Genomic DNA, 19,927 nt, shown 5'->3' on the forward strand with positions numbered 1-19,927 from the left:
CACCAGTATAGTGTCCCAGAGCATTAAAATAGAATTGCTTACTAGTCTCTTCATTAATCTGTATGTTGAAAGTGGAAAAGTTTGGGGGTGGATTTTGAAACTAGTGTGACTTAGTAACTACAGGGGGCTAAGCAAGGAAAATATTAAAATACATGTGTTTATCTGCAGTAGTAGTACTTTCTGTCATAGAAAGAATACTTGTGACAAAAGGAAAATGGTAAAAATGCATACCGCTTTTTCTGCTATTAACTGTTCATCTGGATGACAGTTGGAACTTAGATCTCTTTTTCCTAGCCATGCTGTGTATTGAATGAGAATCAGGGACATGTATACATGCAATTAGTTGTTGAGAGCGCGATTTGGTAAGTCTAGTGTAATGCAGTGCTTTCCTATTTGGTGTTTAATGAAAGTCAAGCAAATACCTTTGAGGCCTGCTAAGCATTTTTTTTTTTTTTTTTTTCATCCTGAGCAGCAATTCTTCACTCTGATGTAAGCGAACATCATCCAAGGTTTCCACCTATGTAGATACTGCAGGTGGCAGTCATATTTGCATGTTGAATATGTTGCACTTTGGCTTACTCTTTTATTACTGTACTTGTTTAGTGGTAACGTCACACCAGTAACACAGTTGTGTGTAGATCTATGGCGATTGATTACTACTTTTGTAATTAAGGTGCTATTTTCAGACGCTTGCGCGAAGTCTTTTCTACTCCGAGAATTTGTGAACCCAACCAGAGACCAGCCAACAGGTTTCATTTTTCTTTGCCCAAAAAGCTTCTCTTTTTTTGTGAACAAGTTTTAAAACTGACTGATGCTGAGACTTAAAAAAAAAAAAAATTAAAATAAAATAAATAAATAAAAAAAAAAAAAACAAATTTAGAGAAAAATAAATAACACAAAAAGTGATGTTACCCAAGCAAGGCCTTCTAATAAAGGAGTGGCCCCCTCACCCATCCCTCCCTACCTGTGCAAGTCCTGCTCACATCAGTTTCCTTCCATCCAATTAGGCGACCTGGGAGACCCAGCCAGCACCATCCGGAGGGACTACAGAGTGGTGATGGGGTACCTCCAAGAAGCTTGCAGGATGGAACCAGGGAAGGTTATGGCCACTCCACATCTCTTAAAGTACCGCTGGCTCGATCACTCCAGATTAGTGAAGAACTGCTGAGCAGAAACCAGTTTTCTACAGCTGCCAGCCATGGGCCATCTGGACTACAGAATCATGGACAGCACTTAATATTATCCAGGGAGGCTTCTTGGGCAAAACCACACTACGAATTCAATTTCAGCCGCATGAAATTCAGGGGAAATGGTGCACTCAGCAACATCAGTGACCTTCCTTTTCTTACAGAAAACTCTGCCTTTCACAAAATGGCACTTCAAACTAAACAGGATGGGAAAAAGGACGTGAGCCATTCGTCTCCTGTGGATTTAAAGATACCACAAGTTCGAGGCATGGACCTTTCATGGGAGTCCCGCACTGGTGACCAGTACAGCTATAGCTCTTTGGTAATGGGTTCACAAACGGAGAGCGCGCTTAGCAAAAAGTTAAGGGCTATCCTTCCAAAACAAAACAGGAGAAGTTTGCTGGATGCTGGACCAGATTCCTGGGGCTCAGATGCTGAGCAGTCTACCTCTGGACAGCCATATCCCACCTCAGATCAAGAGGGAGATCCTGGCTCCAAGCAACCTAGGAAGAAAAGAGGGAGATACAGACAGTACAACAGCGAGATACTGGAGGAAGCAATCTCTGTGGTTATGAGCGGGAAAATGAGTGTTTCCAAAGCTCAGAGTATTTATGGGATCCCCCACAGTACACTGGAGTACAAAGTTAAAGAGAGGCTGGGCACTTTGAAAAACCCTCCAAAGAAAAAAATGAAATTAATGAGGTCGGAGGGGCAGGATGTTTCAGTAAAGATTGAATTAGATCCCCAGGGAGAAGCAGCACAAAGTGCGAATGAATTGAAAGATGAATAGGGATGTCGTAGAGTGCCAATTACTTTGCAAACTGGGTGAGCACTACTGCATAGTTCAACCACCACCGAGCGCACCTGATTCTCCTATTTACTGCAATGCTCTTTCCTTTGCAGTTTAGCACAGACTTGTGTGGACACAGGTGAAAGGTGTGCTCTGAATGTCACATTTGTAAATTTTTCTAGCCTGGTATGGCGCAGTTTCCCTCCTTCACCTGCCCACTACCCCCTTTTTTCTTTTTCTTTTCTTTTTTTTTTTTTTCTTTTCGTTTTTCTTTTGCCTTTTGCATGTTTCTCTGTAATAGAGAGTTGAGTTACCTCACAAAGAATGCAGATCTGTGGAAGTGGACATCTTGCCTGTAGGGCCTGCTTGAACTTCTGGTGTTGGATTTTTCATGTCTGCCTTTATAGATATAAGTCCACTTTGTTAAACTGATACTCTCCTAAAACCAGGCTTTTTTTGAATGAGAATCAGACTGTCATTCTTCAAAACGTTTCAGAAATCTTTTTTCCCCTCCTTTTCTTTGATCCAGTTGATTGAAAGATCTAGGCTAAATCAAGTTGCTTAGGAATGGTATCTCTCTTGAACTCAGAGATTTGTTCAATAGATGGATAATCAATTGGGTCTAATTAGGCTCTCCACTATTTTCTTTCTAAATTAAACATACTTACCATTCACTGTCTGCTTAGTGCTCACCCGGAGGGGAGGGGAGGGGAGGGAAAACTTACATACACTACCTTCAGAATATGTCAGTTAATTATTTGTAACACTACCTTCGCTGTAATTTTGTTTGATATTTTTGAAGGGTGATATTTAGACTCACCTGCTTGAGGATGTAGCCTTATCTCACGGAAGACAAGCTTCTCACAGTCAGGAGCAGTCAGGGTACACTAAATGATGTATTAGGGTATGCCTCATTCTAACAGAACTATGGTTCTTTGTGACCTTTATGCTTTTTACAGACTTGATTCTGAGTTTACTAAACTATGTGGTTCCAACAACTAGTTTAAATGACTCTAATCTGGGGAAGGGGGATTTGTGTAACAAACTACTGTGATATTGCAAAAAAGAAAAAAAAAAAAGAAAGAAAAAAAAGCCCACAAAACAGTGATCTCAAACGTTACAACCTCAGTAGTCTGCCCAAATATCCACATTAGTGAAGGAGCTTGTTAATGTTCAGGGAAGAAGTAAAACACTGGTAGCCTGATCTAATTCGGGCTCTGCATCATATCTATCTGTAATACTGTCAGGGTCGAACACTCAATGAATGGGTGTTTCCTTTTTAAATATTACAGTTGCCAGTAGCAGGAATTAATCTAAGTCCTGCTTTTCTGTTGTTGTTTTTATTTAATCTATTTTGATAGTGGTTTAGCACATGCTAGAATAAGCATTTAAACACCGTAAAAGCACTCCGTAAACCACAAATCCAATTTTTTTTCAATATGATGATATCGTTATCATTATATGGAGATCCAGGATAAGTTTTGTACGGAACTTTTATCTTTGATACTTTCTGCGGGAGTGGTCAGTAACTAGGTGGAGCTTACTGGATTTACCACAATGTGACCAAATCAGAATTGCTGGTTCTTCAGGTAGAAGCAATTTGGTCTTAATCTGTGCAAAAGGTAGATGGAATTACCATTTTTTTTTCCTCATTTGCACAACCAAAAGAAGCGTTGGAGTTTTTGTGTGAGAGCATTAAGTGATGTCAGTGATTGAAAGTGGTTTCTCAAAGTTTATGGGAGGGTGGCCGTAGATAGCCCCAGGGATGCTGAATGACTTCTGGAACAGTTGATCCTGTTAGCCTCTCCCCCTCCCCAGCAACTTCGTATTTTCAAAGGTTAGGCACACCATTGCTGTCGTTTTAAATATGCACTGCTCATTCTTGAAACGGACTGGGCATTTGGCCCCGAGTATACTTTGTTTTTGTTTACTTAATATATTTTAGTACTCAAAATCCTGGTTCCTCGTAGCTCTCTAGTTGTCATCTTGGCATTTGAAGCAGTTTAAGCTCAGTAGCAGTATACAAACTCTGCAATACGTTCCAGTTTAGCTGGTGATTGCAATAAAGGCGCAGTTAAACGTGTGATTTCATCTGCTGTTGGAGGTTATGGTAGAAAGTTTGCTGCAAGTTAAAAAAAAAAAAGTAACACAGTTTTACTGTTCAGAGAGGTTTAACCTTTTGCAGTTGTCTTTATTTAAGCAACATGAGTTGAGTTTTATAAAACTTGTCACTGTAGTGTATGTGGAGTGCTCATTTTACTAACCTAAATATTTTGTATGTGTATGTTTAAGTGGGTGACAATCGTGCAGCAGAAGAATGGTGTGCCTACCCTTTAATGCTGCAGTTTTAAAAGAGAATTTGTCTTGTCATTTCAGACTGTAGGCTAAGAATTGTAAATAGATAGTGAGAAGTTGAGTACTCTTTATTTGCTTTGGTTAGAAAGTGGATTTTTAAAAAAGAAAACCAACAACAAACCAAACGCGTAACTTTCTCAGTTTTAAATGTCCTGAGACCTGAAGATTGTAATACTCATCTCTGCAAAGCTTTTAAACACAACACTTGATCTGTGATAACTTAATATTCAGGTAATCTTTCCTTTTCAAGAAGCTTTTGAACAACCATATTTCCTCCAAAGGTCTCTGTTTAAAAAGGAAAAAAAAGAAAAAAGTGTAGATTATTTTTTAAGCACTAATTGCATTACTTTGGTAACTGCAATATAAAATAGCCATTATTGTTTTGTGAAGCATGGTTGAGATTAGTTAGTGGTCCCTTTTTAAAATTTCATGAGCCTCTCAAAAAAATAAAAACAAATTTAAAAAAAAGCTGCTGAATATTCAAAAGATATATATTTTACCTTATTGTAGGTTTTGTAAATTTAGTCTGTAATATTCAGGTGCACCTTTTAATGTTAACTTTTTGTTTCAAAGTCCCATCTAATGTATTTTCTCTGAGGTGATTCATCACGTAAGACTAGTATCACTCAAAGTGCTGCAGTGATCACTAATGTTTTGTTTCATTTCTCACTACGTATTTTTTACAGGCGCTTTCAGTGTAGCTAACTAGTAGTATTTGGGATCATTTTAAATATATGATTGGGATTAATGTTTGTCCATTAGCATGCTTAATTTTCTGCTGACCAGCAGTTTGCATGGCCAAAATCCCTGGTTGACCATATTTTGGTGTGGGAAGGTGTGGTTCACTGCTGTCTTTGTAACAAAAGCCTCGTTTCTCATGTTATTTCTGGTAAGTGGATGCTTATGTTACTTGGATCACTTGGACAGGAGAGAAGGTTTAAAATCTTTCTCCTGCTGCTCTTTTGAGATCGCATTAACGTGTAACATAGACAAACTGCAACCCTGTAAAAATCGAGACGTCGTTAGGAGGAGGCCTTTCGGGTATTTTTCGTCACTAGTTTTCTCTTATTCCCGAGAATGTCCATCTGATGTAGTTATTGGACTTAACAGTATTGTTGTGTACTACGTTGATGTAGCTGAAAAAGCCTGACAGCAAGAAACTGTGAATAATATTTGTGGCAGTCTCTGAAAACTAGTTTTTCAGTCCAAGTATCATGAAGGAGAATCCCTCTCCCCTACCCCATCCTAGAAAGGTAATTTTATATTTTGTGTGTATAAACTTTTAAGAATCAAGTTTCATATTGTACTGAAGTTTAGGTGTCGCTTGGTAAATCTTTGCTGCAGCATATAATTGAAGATGAGTAAGGCTTAGTGTGGTAGGGGTCCTGGTGTGGAGTTAATTATCGTACAGTTCTGGTGAGAAAGCCCAACATGTATGAAATGTGTCCTTTTTTTTTTTTATTTATTTGGACTTGTAAGATGTAAAAGTGCTTTTTTAGAACTCTGACCTATTACAAACTATTACCTCACTTTCAGCCAGCTGGATCCTCATTCCACAGTGTTGTAGGCATTATTGTGGCCGTAATGCTTGAGTACAGCTATAGAGTTGAACGTTTCCAGTCAGATGTTGTAGGAACACGTATCTGGACTCGTTTTTAATTCTGTCAAAAGATTTTTGTTTTCCAGTCATTCCCTGACTTTTTTGTTAAAGGCTCAAGACAGTTTCCTTTAGAATTCCTCTACTTCTCTTTTATTTTTTTCCCTGTTGTGCAGAAGTTACTGCATATGCAGTACAGGTATGCCTTTGCTTTCTTCTTGTTGCAGAACTCATAATTCGACGCTTGCATTACCCACCCTATCGCTAGACCTGAAGTCGAACTCATGGCAATTGGAAAACAAATGAGTTTTAACAAACGCAGGTGTACAGGTAGGATAGTGCCTCCAGTAAAGGAACACATTCAGCCTCTGTGTTCTCAAGCAACTCCTATGCCACCTTTTTTGTAGAGCTTTCCAGTGCTCAAGGATATTCCTAAGCATGGGAGGCAACCGCACACGTGTTTAGACCGGTTGAGAGCAGACAAGGAATAGTCTGTGCTTTGTCTTGTGGCAGGCCGACATATGAGTCTAAATATTTCTTTCATGAGAACCTGAGAGTACATTGCCTTCTCCCTGGAAATTCACAGGAACTGGCAAAGTGATTCAGGGGCTTTAGGGTTGAGTAAGCTTTGTATAGATTAGAACAACTTTCTAGTTCTGATTGAATTGCTTTTTGTATCATCTGCAACAATTGTTATACAGGCAAAACTGGAATTATCATGTGTTTCTTTCCAGTTTACTTTGAAGTAATGCTCTTAAGATGTCCTTGAGTCTTAGGAGAAGAACACAGTGTCCAGGGAGTGAAGGGAACACTGTGCCATTCCCTCTTTTCTCAAAAACAGTGTGGCTACATCTCTAATGTAAAGAGCTTGCTCTTCAGTGAAGACAAAATTTTAACTCTTTGGTGTAAGAATGCATACGCATGTTGTAGTCCAAACTCTTACGAAGGCAAACTTATTAACCTGTACTGAAAGCTTTGTCACAATATTTTAAATATCTTAAATTCTCTGCCAAGTGTTAGAGGTAGAATGGGAAGGGTTGTTTCCCTCATTCTGATCATAAGGATCAGAAACGTCTAGGTTTTCCCCACAAACGTTTCAGAAACTAAAGGTAATTTCAGTCTAGGTCAATGTTGCTTTTTCTTGGCATCAGTAAATGTTGTTGACTAATACTGCTTTCAAAAGCTGTACCTAAAAAAATATTGAGACTAGTTTTGGTATTAAAAAGGTTTCCACTTGATCTCAAATTACATAAAAAAGCCCTCCGTAATTAGAACCTTCAGAAACCTGAAAATCTGCGCTGCTAGTTATATGCAGTTCTGTTGGATGTAGCAAATACAATAACCACTACAGTTATTCATTTCTAATTAGCCAGTGCATAAACATGATGTACTGTGATGATCACTAAGCAGAGAGATATTGCGGACTCAAAATGCTCCGTAGATGCACTCCACGTGTACCAGAAAAAACTGTAAGTAGTTACAGCATTCCAGCATCTCCCTCTCTCCTGCTCTTGCTTTGACTGGGGCCAGGTCTCTATACCAGTATTAAAGCAGCAGTTTTGGACTTCATGTCCTACTGAATTAGGCCTATATTCAGGTATTGTCATGAAAACCTTCATATTAAGAGAGCTTTATTTAATCCTCACTCAAATCTCTTAGCCTGGTTGCAAAATCAATTTTCCTGGGCAAAGTACTAGGAGGAAGGATTATTATTATTTTTTTTTTTGGCCTGTCCAGGGCATTTCATTCACCTTCTTAAAAATAAACATCCCTTACCAAGTTGGTAAGTATAATTTAAGAAGGACTCAAGGTGATAACTCTACCTGACGGAGCAGGGATTAGGACACAAACTTCATTCTGACTGGAGCAGGAAAAGTTTAATGTCAGAAAACAATTTCTATAGTCATCACCTAGTACAGTCTAACTTAATGTTTTTTCCTACTCGGAAATTGTGAAGACACTACTACAGCTACTAATAACAGTTTATCAACTACTTGGTGCTACATTTCTCAAATATTTTTGCAGATAATATTTTTTATGCCTGCGTGAAAGCATGTAAACTTTACTGTCACTATAAAAAGCACTTGTCTGACCTATTCTAAAGTACCAGAAAAGGGACAAATAACTGCAGCACTTTTTCTGTTACAATGCCAGAGTCTTAATTAAATCTGGTCTTCAGGTTATGAGATATTTTAAACGTACAATCTAGGATCATTAACAGCTTTCAGGTCAGATTACAAGTTCTCTTGGGATACTAATCTGTCTTTTAAAGACTAGTACAGCAAAATATTCTGAAGTTCAGGCAGGGGATGTATATATACATGCCTGATATTTTTAACTAATCATTTCAATAGGCCATTTCAGGGCTTGACATTCGGAATCTGGGATGATGGGTAGGGAAAGGGAAGTTTCCCAAACTGAAAAATCATTTTTGGACCATTGCTTAATGTTCAGTTTGAAAACTATATCACAAGAAAAATGGGTAGGGATTCTTTCTCCCTTATGCCTTCAGGGAATGAGTAGTATTTAGAATCTCTGGCTGAAATTCAAGCCTTTTTACCATGTAAATTTTTAATATAAACTCATTGACATGCTTTTTACATCTGAGGACTGAAAATGGATCTTAATGTTTAAGTTGTGGAATGGTATATTTCTTAAATGAAGGGGGAACATTTAAAAAAAAATAGATTAGAATACCAGCATTAGTGAGCTTAAGGAATTTTAGTATGTAATAGCAAAGTATAGCAAAGTATTTGATTAAAAAAATAATCTTGAATTGCTAGTCTGTAACTAGGTGCATTCTAATTTAGCAGGTGAATATTCTTTACTTATCGATATATGATGGGCTTTTTGCAAATAGAAACCTTTATCTGAGTCCCACGTGTTGCTTGTACTGATGGGATGTATGCTTACAGCAGCTTACTGCTGCTTTAAAATGTATAAAATATGTTTTGAGTGTTTGCTCATAACTCTTTCTAACCTCCACTTGTTAAATTGTCAGACATTGGTATTTTATCAGTCCGCAATGTAAGTTTAAACTAATGTTCTTAGGAATCCAACTTGTACACACACTGTTTAAAAACCCTCAGGGACAGTTTACACACTATCCTCACTCAATTCAGGTACTTGTACTCTCTTCTTAAACCTAGCAGTGACTTGTATTTTGTTTTGCTTTTCTTTTGACGTGCTGATAGCACATCCTCGATGAATGTCAACTTAAAACTCAGTTCAGGTATCCAGGTATAACTCAGCCAAACGGATTTTAAAGCTGCATATTTACTCTCCAGCACACAGTGCCTCAGACACTTATAGTGGCATTCTGTATATTCAGTTATTACTACTGAGCAGATCGCGTGGGGGTTCCTGGTATGTATTGTAAGAAATTCCTATGTATATTATATAATATGTATTATATTATATACATATATAGTATATATGTTATCTTAAACTTATATATTTTAAAATGCCACTACTAGCCAGCGCAGCTAAAAATGAAATACATTCCCAACTGCTTCTGCGAACCGCGGAGGCAGCTTCTTAACGTGGCTCTTGCTTCTCTCTCACCATAACTACTTCTAACCTCAAGCACGGGCCCTTGGCTGTCTGACCTCTACACTCTAGTTATGCAATGTCCTTAGAGAATTCTGTGCACTGGCCACTGTGATGGAAACCAATGGGCCGGGAGTGCTTTGAGTTTATTAGTAATTGTTCTGCCAAAGTTGGTGTTTGTATGACAAGCGTGTAAACCTGTCAGATAATCAGCAGAGGTCCGAGTCGGTGAGGGCGGACAGAATCGCTTCCGCCTAATTGGTAGGACCAGACCCCTCAGCAGGTGTCTCCTCTCTTAATGCCGAGCGCTAATTTGGAATGTGTTGGCACTTAACATCTGTAATGACGGGCCTCCGTGCTGCGCTCACGAGGAGGCCAAACTCTAAAGTAAAAAAAAAAAAAAAAAAAAAAGCGCTGTTCCGCTCTCGCAGTGATCTGTTGGCAGTCGCGAGTCAGCAACACCTCTGCTTTATTATTTGACACTTTACATCTAAAAAGTCTTCTCTTTCTATTTATGTAACCCATAGTCTTTGAAGAGTATGGAAAATGGCATTTCTCTCTGACCTCTAGAAGTTCAAGTGTCATGGGAAAAAAAAAAAAAAAAAACAGGAACCCCCCCCTTTACTCTTATGGACCTCATTTCAATATACTGTTTACAGTTTGACGGAATTGTATAATTTAATATTTCTCTTGTACTGTAGTTTATATTTATTTACAGATTTTTTTTGTACTGTGTGATTTGAATTTTTTGTTCCTTGCTATGATCAATGTTTTATGTAGTAGAGCACTTATGATCACAAATTAAGGTTTTTGGTTTGATTGCACTACATTAATTTTTTTAATGCAGTTCTGATTTTTTGACTGGACTAAATAAGCTGTGTCTTAATGTATGTGATAAGTACTTTTAAATTTTTATTTCATGTGGTCCATTTATTTTTTGCATTGTATGTCAAAGCGCTAATTCTCTTGTTGTGCATGTGTAAGATTTAATGGCTCCATTGTATTATTTGACCATGTCATTTTGGAAACACATTCCCAGCTGTAACGTTGTGTATGGTAGTTTTCACTGGATGCTAGACTTTTCAAAACCACTATTCTTCTAATAAATTTTGTTGTGAAAAACTTTAAGGGGTTCCAATTCTGTTGTTTTTAGTGTGTTTTCTAAATGGCCGTGCTAATCACCTGAGGTTATGAAATGCAAGATATCACAAATGGAGAGAAGCAGGGGAGGAAGTGAAAATAGAAGGTAAAGCGAATTCTGGCCGAAGGATTGAGCTTTGGAGTCTCCGTCCTCGTTTGTTTCTTGTCCTAAATAGGGTTGGCGATAAAGTGGCTTTAGCGGCTGGGTCGGGAATGCACGTGAAAGCTGAAACGCCATCTCGTAGCAGCCCGGTCTCATGAACTCCCCTGCTCTAATTTGCTCTTCCCTGCTGGCCACCTTAATTTCTTTCATGGTAAATAATTTATCTGGTGAAGAACGAACAGTCTCTCAGGAACAAAAAAAAAAAAACCCGAAGTGGTGCAGGCTTGTTCACTGAGCACTTAGTAATGAGCCAGGGTACGAATGGTGGTAATAAAAGCTGAGCTGGGAACGCCGGCCGCTGCCTTGTGCGGTTGGGTCTGGCCGGGGTGCGCACTGGGGCACGTTCCTCTCCGAGCAGCCGGGCTGTCTCCCAGAGGAGACGGCACTGGGCTTGCTTAGCTGCTGCCTTGCACCAGCAGGCACTGGTGCTGCTTGCGGGGGCAGGTCCCCAGCTCCCATTTAACCTACGGGAAGCTCCGTGGACTGTCCTTCTGCACAGGGGCAGGAGGCAAATCCAGCCGTGACGCCGTGCCTCAGCCGGCCCTTCTTTGAGACCCGTGTTTACTTTCCCGTGGCCGTACTTTGGGTTGAACTACTTCTGATGTTTATGCATTATTGATACCGAAATGCTGAATGCTAAAAAGTAGGTTACAGTAAGTGGTGTGTAATGGAACCCACGTGAGTTTAGGCATTTCTGCTAACCTTTTGTGTTCAGTCCAGGGATGATTTTGAGAGTGAAGCATAGGGATTTCCTAGCTTTAGGAAAACTTACAGTGCTGCACACTGCCTAGCCCAGCTGTCTTTTCTCCTGAGAAGTTGCCTTTATCAGCTTGTGCCATTGAAAAGTAGGTAATTTAGGGTTTGTGTTTACTAACATGATTTTTCAGTGCCTTTTTTTTTTTTTTTTTTTTTAAGATCCTTGAATAACTGTTAAATAGCAAGCTAACTATCGTATTCCTTGTATACTAATACTGGCATTAAAAACAAAAAGCAAAATGGTAAGGTAGCTGGGTGTTGTCATCGGTTTAGCTTTACTGGGCAAATCTCTTTTAAATAAAAAAAACTTGGTTTGACTAGAGACTACATCTTACACTTACTCGGGAATAGGGAGTCTTTATGTGTAAATAGTTTGAAAGTCTTGTGCTGTAAACTAGCATTTACCGTATTTTTTTCTGTATGTCTGAATACATCTGTCAAATCTATGAAAATAGCCTTTGAAAGGGATGAACTATATTCCCATCTGCCATTCTTTAGGATGTATTACACTCTGCAAGCTTTTCCCAGAACGTTTTTAATCGACACTTTTTAGTCCTGTGATTATCAAAAAAAACAAGTTTTTTTCAGGTTTTCCTGGAGGACTTGCTGATGGTTAAGCTGAAGCTTTTCAGACTTAAAGGAACACAGTCTCAAATTCTTCTTTTAAAGCTGTTTTCTGGAATACAAATGCGTATCATGACAAAGAGTGGCACCCAGGCCCAGAAGGAAGCATCCGTGCTGCTGTTGTAGAAAAGAAACCTAATTAGCTCTGTTAGGCAGCTTAAAAAGCTCGTTTGCCTCAGCTCCTTTCGACTCACGATGGGTTTTGAGCTGCTCCGTTTGTTACTGGAAGAGGCAGCTGCCTCTTCGGAACCTGCAGGAGAGTATCTGGTCACCTTCTCAAGTAACAGGTCCTTCAGGTACACCTGGGTCACTTTCTGCAATCCAGAGACTCTGGCAGATGTGAAATGAGAGGCTCTGCTGGTGGCTCCTGGGTGAAAATGTGTGCTCCTGCGGAGGGAAAAGCAGAAAGCTTCAGGTCACTGCCTGCAAGCGTTGGGATTAATATTAGCTGATGAGGACCTACCTGAAACTAGACAACCCCCTGACCTCAGCGGGAAGGATGGGAAGCACTCTTGTGTTGGAAATCAACCGAAGTGTTGTCGACGCAGCTGATTTAATTCAGGAAATTCCCGAGCATCACAATTTCATCTTCTCGTGCGACCAAACCCGAGCCCTGGCGTCGTGGCCGCCCGGAGTCAAACAGCAGCCGGGCAGAGCTTGCTCTGGTGTCCTCGGTGAGGCAGGCGGATCGCCAGGGAGCCTGCTGAGCTCTCCCATTTCCTAGAGGCCTGGTAAAAGTGGGTCCGGGAGAAGGGGGAGGATTTAAAACCCTCTTCAGCGAGATACTAATTTCAAATCGCTAATTTCTTAATCTGCGAGCTGCTGCGCGTGCTCTGGCAGATGCCCAGCCCTGGGTACTCGCTGAGCTGTGGTTTTAACCCGACGCGAGTGGCAGGTTCTTGGACCTGTTAAGGAATGTGAGTCCTGTACGCAGGAACAGAGGTACAGACCAAAAGCAATTTCAAAAACAGAGCTTGAAGTGTTAGGGGCAAATCCAGGAATATGGAGTTTGATACCGTGAAGATGGCAAAGAGATTAAAATAAAAGTTGATCTTTTTAATACGGTTATTCTCAAGATGCTTTAATAGATGTTACAATGCTGGAAGGATCCCAAATAACACCTTTTGTGGGAGCACTGTTTCCCCCGATCTAGTTCCTTTGATGCAGCCTCTGCGACTTAAAATCCGACATGTTCTCAGTTGTTAAGTAGGAAAGTTCGGAAGAAATCTGACTGACTTCACACTTGTGAATTATGAATTAATTAAGTTCCTTCTTGCCCGCCTCCCTAAAGACCCCAGACAACACAATCTTTTAAAGCTCTCGTGAAGAGGGAACACAAGACAATTGCATCTTGTATTTACAGGTCACTTTTAAAGTGTCAGAATTTACAGGTTGTGTTTGAAAGAAAACTTCTAAAGTCTTCTCTTGCCGCCGCCGCCGCCTCCTCTGCAGGTGTCGTGCGGCTCTGCAGGAGGTTTACTGAGTACATGCTCGACTAAAAGGCATTTTTTTCTATGAGATGGCTACAGCTCAAATCTCCAGGAACTGTTTTAAAGCTCAGCTAAAATTAGGAGTGCTTAAGGTACATTTCGGAGCATAGACATACAAGCGCTGCTGCCTAAAAACACAAAGGTTGCCTGTATGGAACAACAGCCGCACCCCCCCGAGGGACCCGCCAGAGCCTCGGGCTGTGACCTACCGAGCGCCCACGGTCCCGCCGTGGAGGACAGGGCAGAGGCTTCAGCCTGGATCCAGCGACACGCGTCTCCCGGCCCCTGCGGCGGCTCCTGCCTCATCTCCCTGCCTGCGGTCACCTGGGCTAGCTCGGTCACGACTTGCGTGCCCGCCTTGGCTGGACTCCTGCCTCCGGGTGCGGATCAGCCCGCCTCGTGCTGACGGGAGGAGTGGTTTGTCTGGACGGGGTTATCAGCAAACCGTCTGTAAGAATCCTGGTGCTAAATAGGCTGTTTTGTTGCACCTGCGAAGGTGGGGGTTTTTGCTGACGTGCACCGAGATCCCATCATCACGTGTCCCGGATCCCTCCTGCCCAGCTAATAAAGCCTAGGGCTTGCTTAACTCGTTTGGGAATGACATTCCTAGCTTTGAAAGGGGCTTTTATGGTTTCCTTTCTCAAAGCCGAGCCTTTTGACTCTGCTTTTCTCCTCACTGAGCTTTAGAAGGAAGGCTCTGACACTGATTGTTGGGAGTTCCTCTGGCTCTGCAGGGGGAAAACCGACACTGGGGAAAGCCGAAAAGCTTCCCCGCGCGTGGGAGGTGGTTTTCCTACACACAACTGCTAGGTGTGCAGGGACCCGTGCTCTCAGCTAAACCTGAGGTGCTTCCTTGGAGACTCCAGTAGTTTCCGACGCGTGTCCCCTTTTAGGTGAAGGTGGTGGTGTATTTTTTCCCCCCTGGTTTCAGACGTGCTGTGGTCACCCGTGGTATCTTCCTCAGATTCCTGTCAGGTCTTTAAAGCAAGCAGCTGTGTTTGAGGGGTTAGCGGTGGTTTAAGAAAATTTGACTTTGAAAGACTAAAAAAAAAGGTACTGTAGGATTCTGGGTTTGCGTGAGAAGCTTTCATAACAAAGGTACTCTGTTTGTAGAGAAATACAAGTTTTCTTCTGATTTCTAGCCGTCAGACAGCCTGAGATGTGAACGCTGAACCCGCTTGCTCTGTACCTGAAGTGCATTTGCTAAAATCAAAATTCTCGTTGGAGCATGGTGACAGCTGCCCAACGTCACTGCTCGCTGGAGGCTTGCACAGCTCTAATTCCATGAGCTTTTCTGCTGATGAGTTAAAAAACAAAGGAGATTTTTGCTCCTGTTTCATGACCTATGTTGGCTTTTCTCTTAACAGACACAAGCGTGTACGATAACGGCGGCTGCTCTTTCATTCTAGCCTTCTTGCCTATACCTGTCCTTACGTCGATGTGCCTTTACTTTTGTTAGAGCAAAAGTAAAGGCAATTGATAAAAAGCAAAAATAACATAACTCTGCATTCAAAAGAAATATGCCTTTTGGCTCCTTTTATGGTCTTATTATTAAATTAGGAATAATGATTAATAATAAAGCTTAAAATCTGTGTAACCTAGCACAAAGTGACAAACGTAGTGCCTTTCTGCTGGCAAAGAACACATTGATGAGGTTTGGGTTTTGCCTGTTTCGTCTGTGTTTTAATAGCTCCTGAGCGGAAAAAAAAAAAAAAGGACTTTCCTCGTGAGATTAATAGGAATAGTGAGGCCACAGCAGGACAAGGGAATCTGGCACTCAGCCTCTTGTGGGTCAAAAATCCCCACGGCGTACGTGGTTTGGGCTCTTGGCTTCGCCATCTGAACACGCGAGGAGGGTTTTTCAGGGGTGGTTTTGCTGTGATTTCTGGGGATGGTCCCATCCTGGACTTCTCTGGTCGTGTAAAAACGACAGCATCCCGTTAGCGCTGTGGTCTCGTTTCCACCGCGTGGTTAAGCGTGAGTTCATTTCTCTGAGCTTTCAGGGTTTACGTAGTGCACTTACTGTTAATACGATAAAAACTGTCTGCGGTAGGGGAGATGCGCGAGTGCTTGATGGGCAGCATGTGCTAATGGGTCATCATCGCTTTGGTTTCCTCTGCGAAGGTTCGGGACTCATTTTCCTGCTCATTTTCCTGCTGGTGGGAGCAGTGGGACCAGGGAGGTGCAGAAGTCAGAGGGAGGCAATCCGTGAAGGCATCTCGGGGCGGATCTGCCTGGCTCTGGTCCTCGCTCCTTCCTCGCTGAGGAGCGATGAGTCACTTCAGCTTTTTCCGAGGGATCTGTTCCTTCGCAGGCATAAGCTGCTGTTGATAATTTATTTTTTTCCCCCTTTTATTTTTCTCTTTATGGCGAACCAGCAATTGGTGGGGTTTTGTCCCCGGTATAAAGAAACAAACAATACCTACCATTATGCTGCAGGAAGGAAAATTGCACAGAGATAAAGTACATTTTAACTGCAGCATCCAATTATAAAGGGTGACCTACCAAAATCGAGGAAGCTTTAAATAGGGTAAATGACCCCAAAAGAAAACTGGCTGTATTAGTGGTGATGGCGTGTTACGTGCTAAGCAAGGTGTCGTTCCCTGCCTCGGTTTGCCGCGTAGCTGGACAAATATCGGATGCGTGGGGGAGATGGGACCTGTTTCAGTGGACATTCGCCGTGGTCAGACAAGGTTTATTTTTTAGTCTTCCTTTAGCATTGAGATGTAAATAAAGGAGAAAAATAATTGCGGGCCGGGATACCAAGGTGAATTTTTGAGAGGAGAATAGACTCTCTTAAGTGGGGGAGGAAGGACAATAGTGTGCAATGACAAGGGTTAAAAAAAGAAGAAAGAAAAAAAAAAAAAAGAGATGATGTGAGGGATGTGCAGAAATGGAAGGATGAGAGGTTTGCGCTGAAGGGGAGGGGTGTGCATTAGCGCAGAGGAAACCTCTCCCCACTGGCATGCACAGAGACGTTTCCTGCCGTATGTTTTGGTTTCTTAATAGTTATCTGACTACAAAATTAACCTACATCGTTTAATGGTAGTTGAATGGCAGTTAAATTAACCCACTTTCAAAATAGAGCTTCCCCAGCCCGTCAGCACCGAGGCAGCCTCGTCCCCAGGCATCGGGGGCTGCAATCCACTTCCCTGCCTTAACCTATTTCCCAAAGTGCTGCATCAGAGACAGGGCTTGCTGCTCAGCCCCGGCGCTTGACGGAGAATACGGACACGTATCAAACCGCTAATTCATATTTCACTAGGCGTTTTCGTGCGAGGAAGGTGTAGCATCGGCACGTGGGGAGCACTGCCGTTAGGAGCCGGGATGCTGTTTCTATTAACGGCGTGGCCTTGATTATCTGAGGCCCAATTATCTGAGTCTCCAGGTTATTTGAAATGGGGTCATGTCCCCCAACGTCTGTTAATTACACCCAAGATACCCTTTGCTCTCCAAATGTCTTCCACCGGCCCCTCCCAAGCTTTGGCGACCGGGTTGTGCTGAGTGTGTTTAGCTCTAGCGAGCTCTCTGCATAGTTGCTGCGTTTGGTTTTTCGTGTCCATGTTGTAAAAAAAACCAAAACAAAACAAAACAACCAACATCCTGGATATTTGCGGACTATAAAATCCGTGAAGACTTCTAGAAGTAGTAGCGAGTGGCAGCGTGTAGCGATGCGCCTGCTGGGGCTGGGGCCAGCGATGTCTCCAGAGGGGCCATAGGTTTTCTTCCACCCTCCAGAAGGGTGGGAGGGGAAGGTGGGATTTATCGCAGCGTATCCTCCTTGCAAACCTTAATTTACTGCCCGTGAGTGCACCTTCGGTGGGGGATTCACCTGTTGTTGAACCCCTGCGGTTGCTGTGGCTCCATCTGACCGGGCTGTGTGTTCCCGAGGGCTGGGCAGGGACAGCTTTGTCGCCGGTTTACTGCGGGACGGACGGGCAGCGTTGGGCTGGGGAGCAGGAGAGCGGCCCCAGACCCGCCTCACCTCGGGTCCCGAGCCAGGTTGCCTTCCCGACTCGGACCCGGGACTGCTAGCCACACTCAGGGCATCCCTCCCTACGCCATAGGACTGGTCCCCGCAGTTCGTTCCCCCTTGCCTTAACTGGGTGCTGCTTTTTTTAAAACATGTGCAAAGCTGTGAATATCCTTGTTAGAGCTCTTTTTTTTTCTTTTTTTTGCCCTCCACGCTTTTGTTGTCTGTCTTCTGGTGCTGTTTTTCTATCTATTCTGGTCTTCTGGTGCTATCTATTCTTCTGGAGCACCTAGCTCCGGGAAGATGCCGAGTACTGCCTCAGAGAGAAACACTCATGGTAATTTATTTTTTTTTTCCTTAAAGGGAAGATCCCAGATGTCCTTGGTAATTAGAAAAATTAGCAAGGACAATTGTGGAAAGGCTTTGAAAGCTAGTGTGTAGAATGATGTTTCCAACGTGATAAATTTCCCTTGGTTTTAAGGCAATAGCTCAGCGGTAAGGTTTTTAATTAGTCATTAAATATTGTATTAAAAGTATCACAGGCGATGATAAACTACTACAGAATACGGTTGGGTTAGTTACTTGGGGAAGGTGGGAGTGGCGGAAGCTATGACAGGAATATAAAAAAGATAAACTTATTTGAGGTTGCTGTTGTTTCTTTTTTAATGTAAAACCAACTTTGGTTTGTTTGATTTTCACTTGGCTTTGCAGGTGGGGAGAAGGTGATTTTTAATGTTTAACTACTTCAAAAATAAACAAACAAATGAAAGACACTACTCTGAAGGGTTAAAAGTCTGAATCTGTAAAGGATGTCTGTTGTTTATCCAGCCAGTTGGCTCATTGTACAACCTGGATACCTTGACGGATACATGCAGCGGACAAAAACCCCAACCAAACAAAACCCCATCTATAACTTGTTTCTTCCTGCTTTTCAGTTGAAATGCCAGCTCAATCCGTCCCCACGCGCGTCACCAAGGACGGCGTAAATTCAGGGGCCTTGAGAACTCCACAGCAATATTTCCATAGTTATTTTGGCTGTGCTTTGCACAAGTTCAGCTTATAATTTAGAGAAGAAAAACGCTTTTTCTCCTTCCTAGCTGTTCTGTGGAGCCTCAGCTCTTTCTGTGCTGCTTTTCTATATTTTTTTTTTTTTCATTGCAGCAAGAGAGAATTACTGTAGCACCCACAGAGGTGTGAAGGGACTCATTCATCTGTGTGGGGAGTGTGAGGTGCCAGGCATATTTCTGAGGATTGAAATACAGGCATTTAAACTGGTACATCCAGTGTCAGCCTGTAATTGGGGCTTTGAGAGATGAGCTCCGGAAAATCTGGCTGCGGTGGCTTACATGGCTGTTTTGCCCATCCCCTGTGAGGGATTGCCGCATCCCAGAGCGGTGCCAGCAGAAGGAAACGCGTCCCCTCACCCCCGCCGCTCAAAGCACCGTGTCTTTGCTGCAGCTAGGGGTGGTGATGGGTTCGAGCACCATACCGCGTGTCAAACGGAGCGGGGAAGATGCAAGGTGGGCTGCCTTTTGCCACCCTGGGATAGTAATTTCAGGCAGAGAGCTGGCAGTAGCCATGGCTCCGTGTCCGCCGCGGTGACATTGGTGTGCTGCTGACAGATGCGGTGCCACCTCCTGCCTGGATGCGGTGCCTTTCCCTGGCGGTGTTTGCCTTTGTGCAGCCGCTCCAGTGAGATGAACCGGGGCCGGCAGAGAACGCATTTCCCCCTTCCACCCTGGTGTGGCTCCACATGCAGCCCCCCACCCCTGGCAGTGGGAAACGCAAGCCCACCTTTGGCAACCCACAGCCACAGCCGCTTCGGAGCGCAGGTTTAGCATGCAGGGTCCGCAACGCCCCCGGGGCTGGGGTCAGCTCACCTGACTGCCGGCGGTGAGCCAGCACCTTTTAAGAGGCTGCTCCTCCTTTGCCGTCCCTCAAAATGGCATTTCCACTCGCCCTGAAAAATAAACGAAGTGGCTGAAACCAGCAGGGCTGGAGGTGCCACCTGAGGGGACCTTGGGGTCAAAGTGGGCATGGCCACTGCTTTGAGTTCAACTGATGGAGAGTGTGGCTCACAAGTTAGGCTTTCTTCTTAGTCATCCACGTTTCTCAAACCTCTGCTTTTAGTCACCCTTTGGCTTGGTGGGGGTACTCCAGTGGTACCCCCGGTTTTGGTTGGTGCGAGGCAGCGCACCACCGCCTGGCACGGAGTCAGCTGTGTGACAGCAGGAGAGGGAGGGGAGAGGTTGTCCCCGTGAAGATACTAAATTGGATTTTATAAGTTTATAGCTATGTTTTGT

The 19,927-nt window shown here is 42.8% G+C and overlaps 1 protein-coding gene and 1 long non-coding RNA gene across 2 annotated transcripts in view; one reads left to right on the forward strand and one right to left on the reverse strand.

Moving 5' to 3' along the window:
* Positions 1-10,591, forward strand: part of LCOR (ligand dependent nuclear receptor corepressor) — a 62,481-nt gene extending 51,890 nt beyond the window's left edge. Inside the window, exon 7 of the mRNA XM_063340256.1 lies at positions 1,008-10,591. Within this exon, the coding sequence (XP_063196326.1) occupies positions 1,008-1,977 (970 nt within the window). The 3' untranslated portion in view covers positions 1,978-10,591. The remainder of the gene's footprint in view (positions 1-1,007) is intronic.
* A 1,530-nt stretch (positions 10,592-12,121) lies between these two features.
* On the reverse strand, positions 12,122-13,968 carry LOC134518038 (uncharacterized). Its single transcript, XR_010071837.1, has 3 exons — positions 13,861-13,968; positions 12,648-12,889; positions 12,122-12,548 (listed from the first exon to the last, which is right to left on the reverse strand). It is a non-coding gene; the product is annotated as an uncharacterized LOC134518038 (long non-coding RNA).
* Between the last annotated feature and the right edge of the window lie 5,959 nt (positions 13,969-19,927).

This window comes from Chroicocephalus ridibundus, chromosome 6, assembly GCF_963924245.1.
Source record: "Chroicocephalus ridibundus chromosome 6, bChrRid1.1, whole genome shotgun sequence".
NCBI classification, from domain to species: Eukaryota; Metazoa; Chordata; class Aves; order Charadriiformes; family Laridae; genus Chroicocephalus; species Chroicocephalus ridibundus.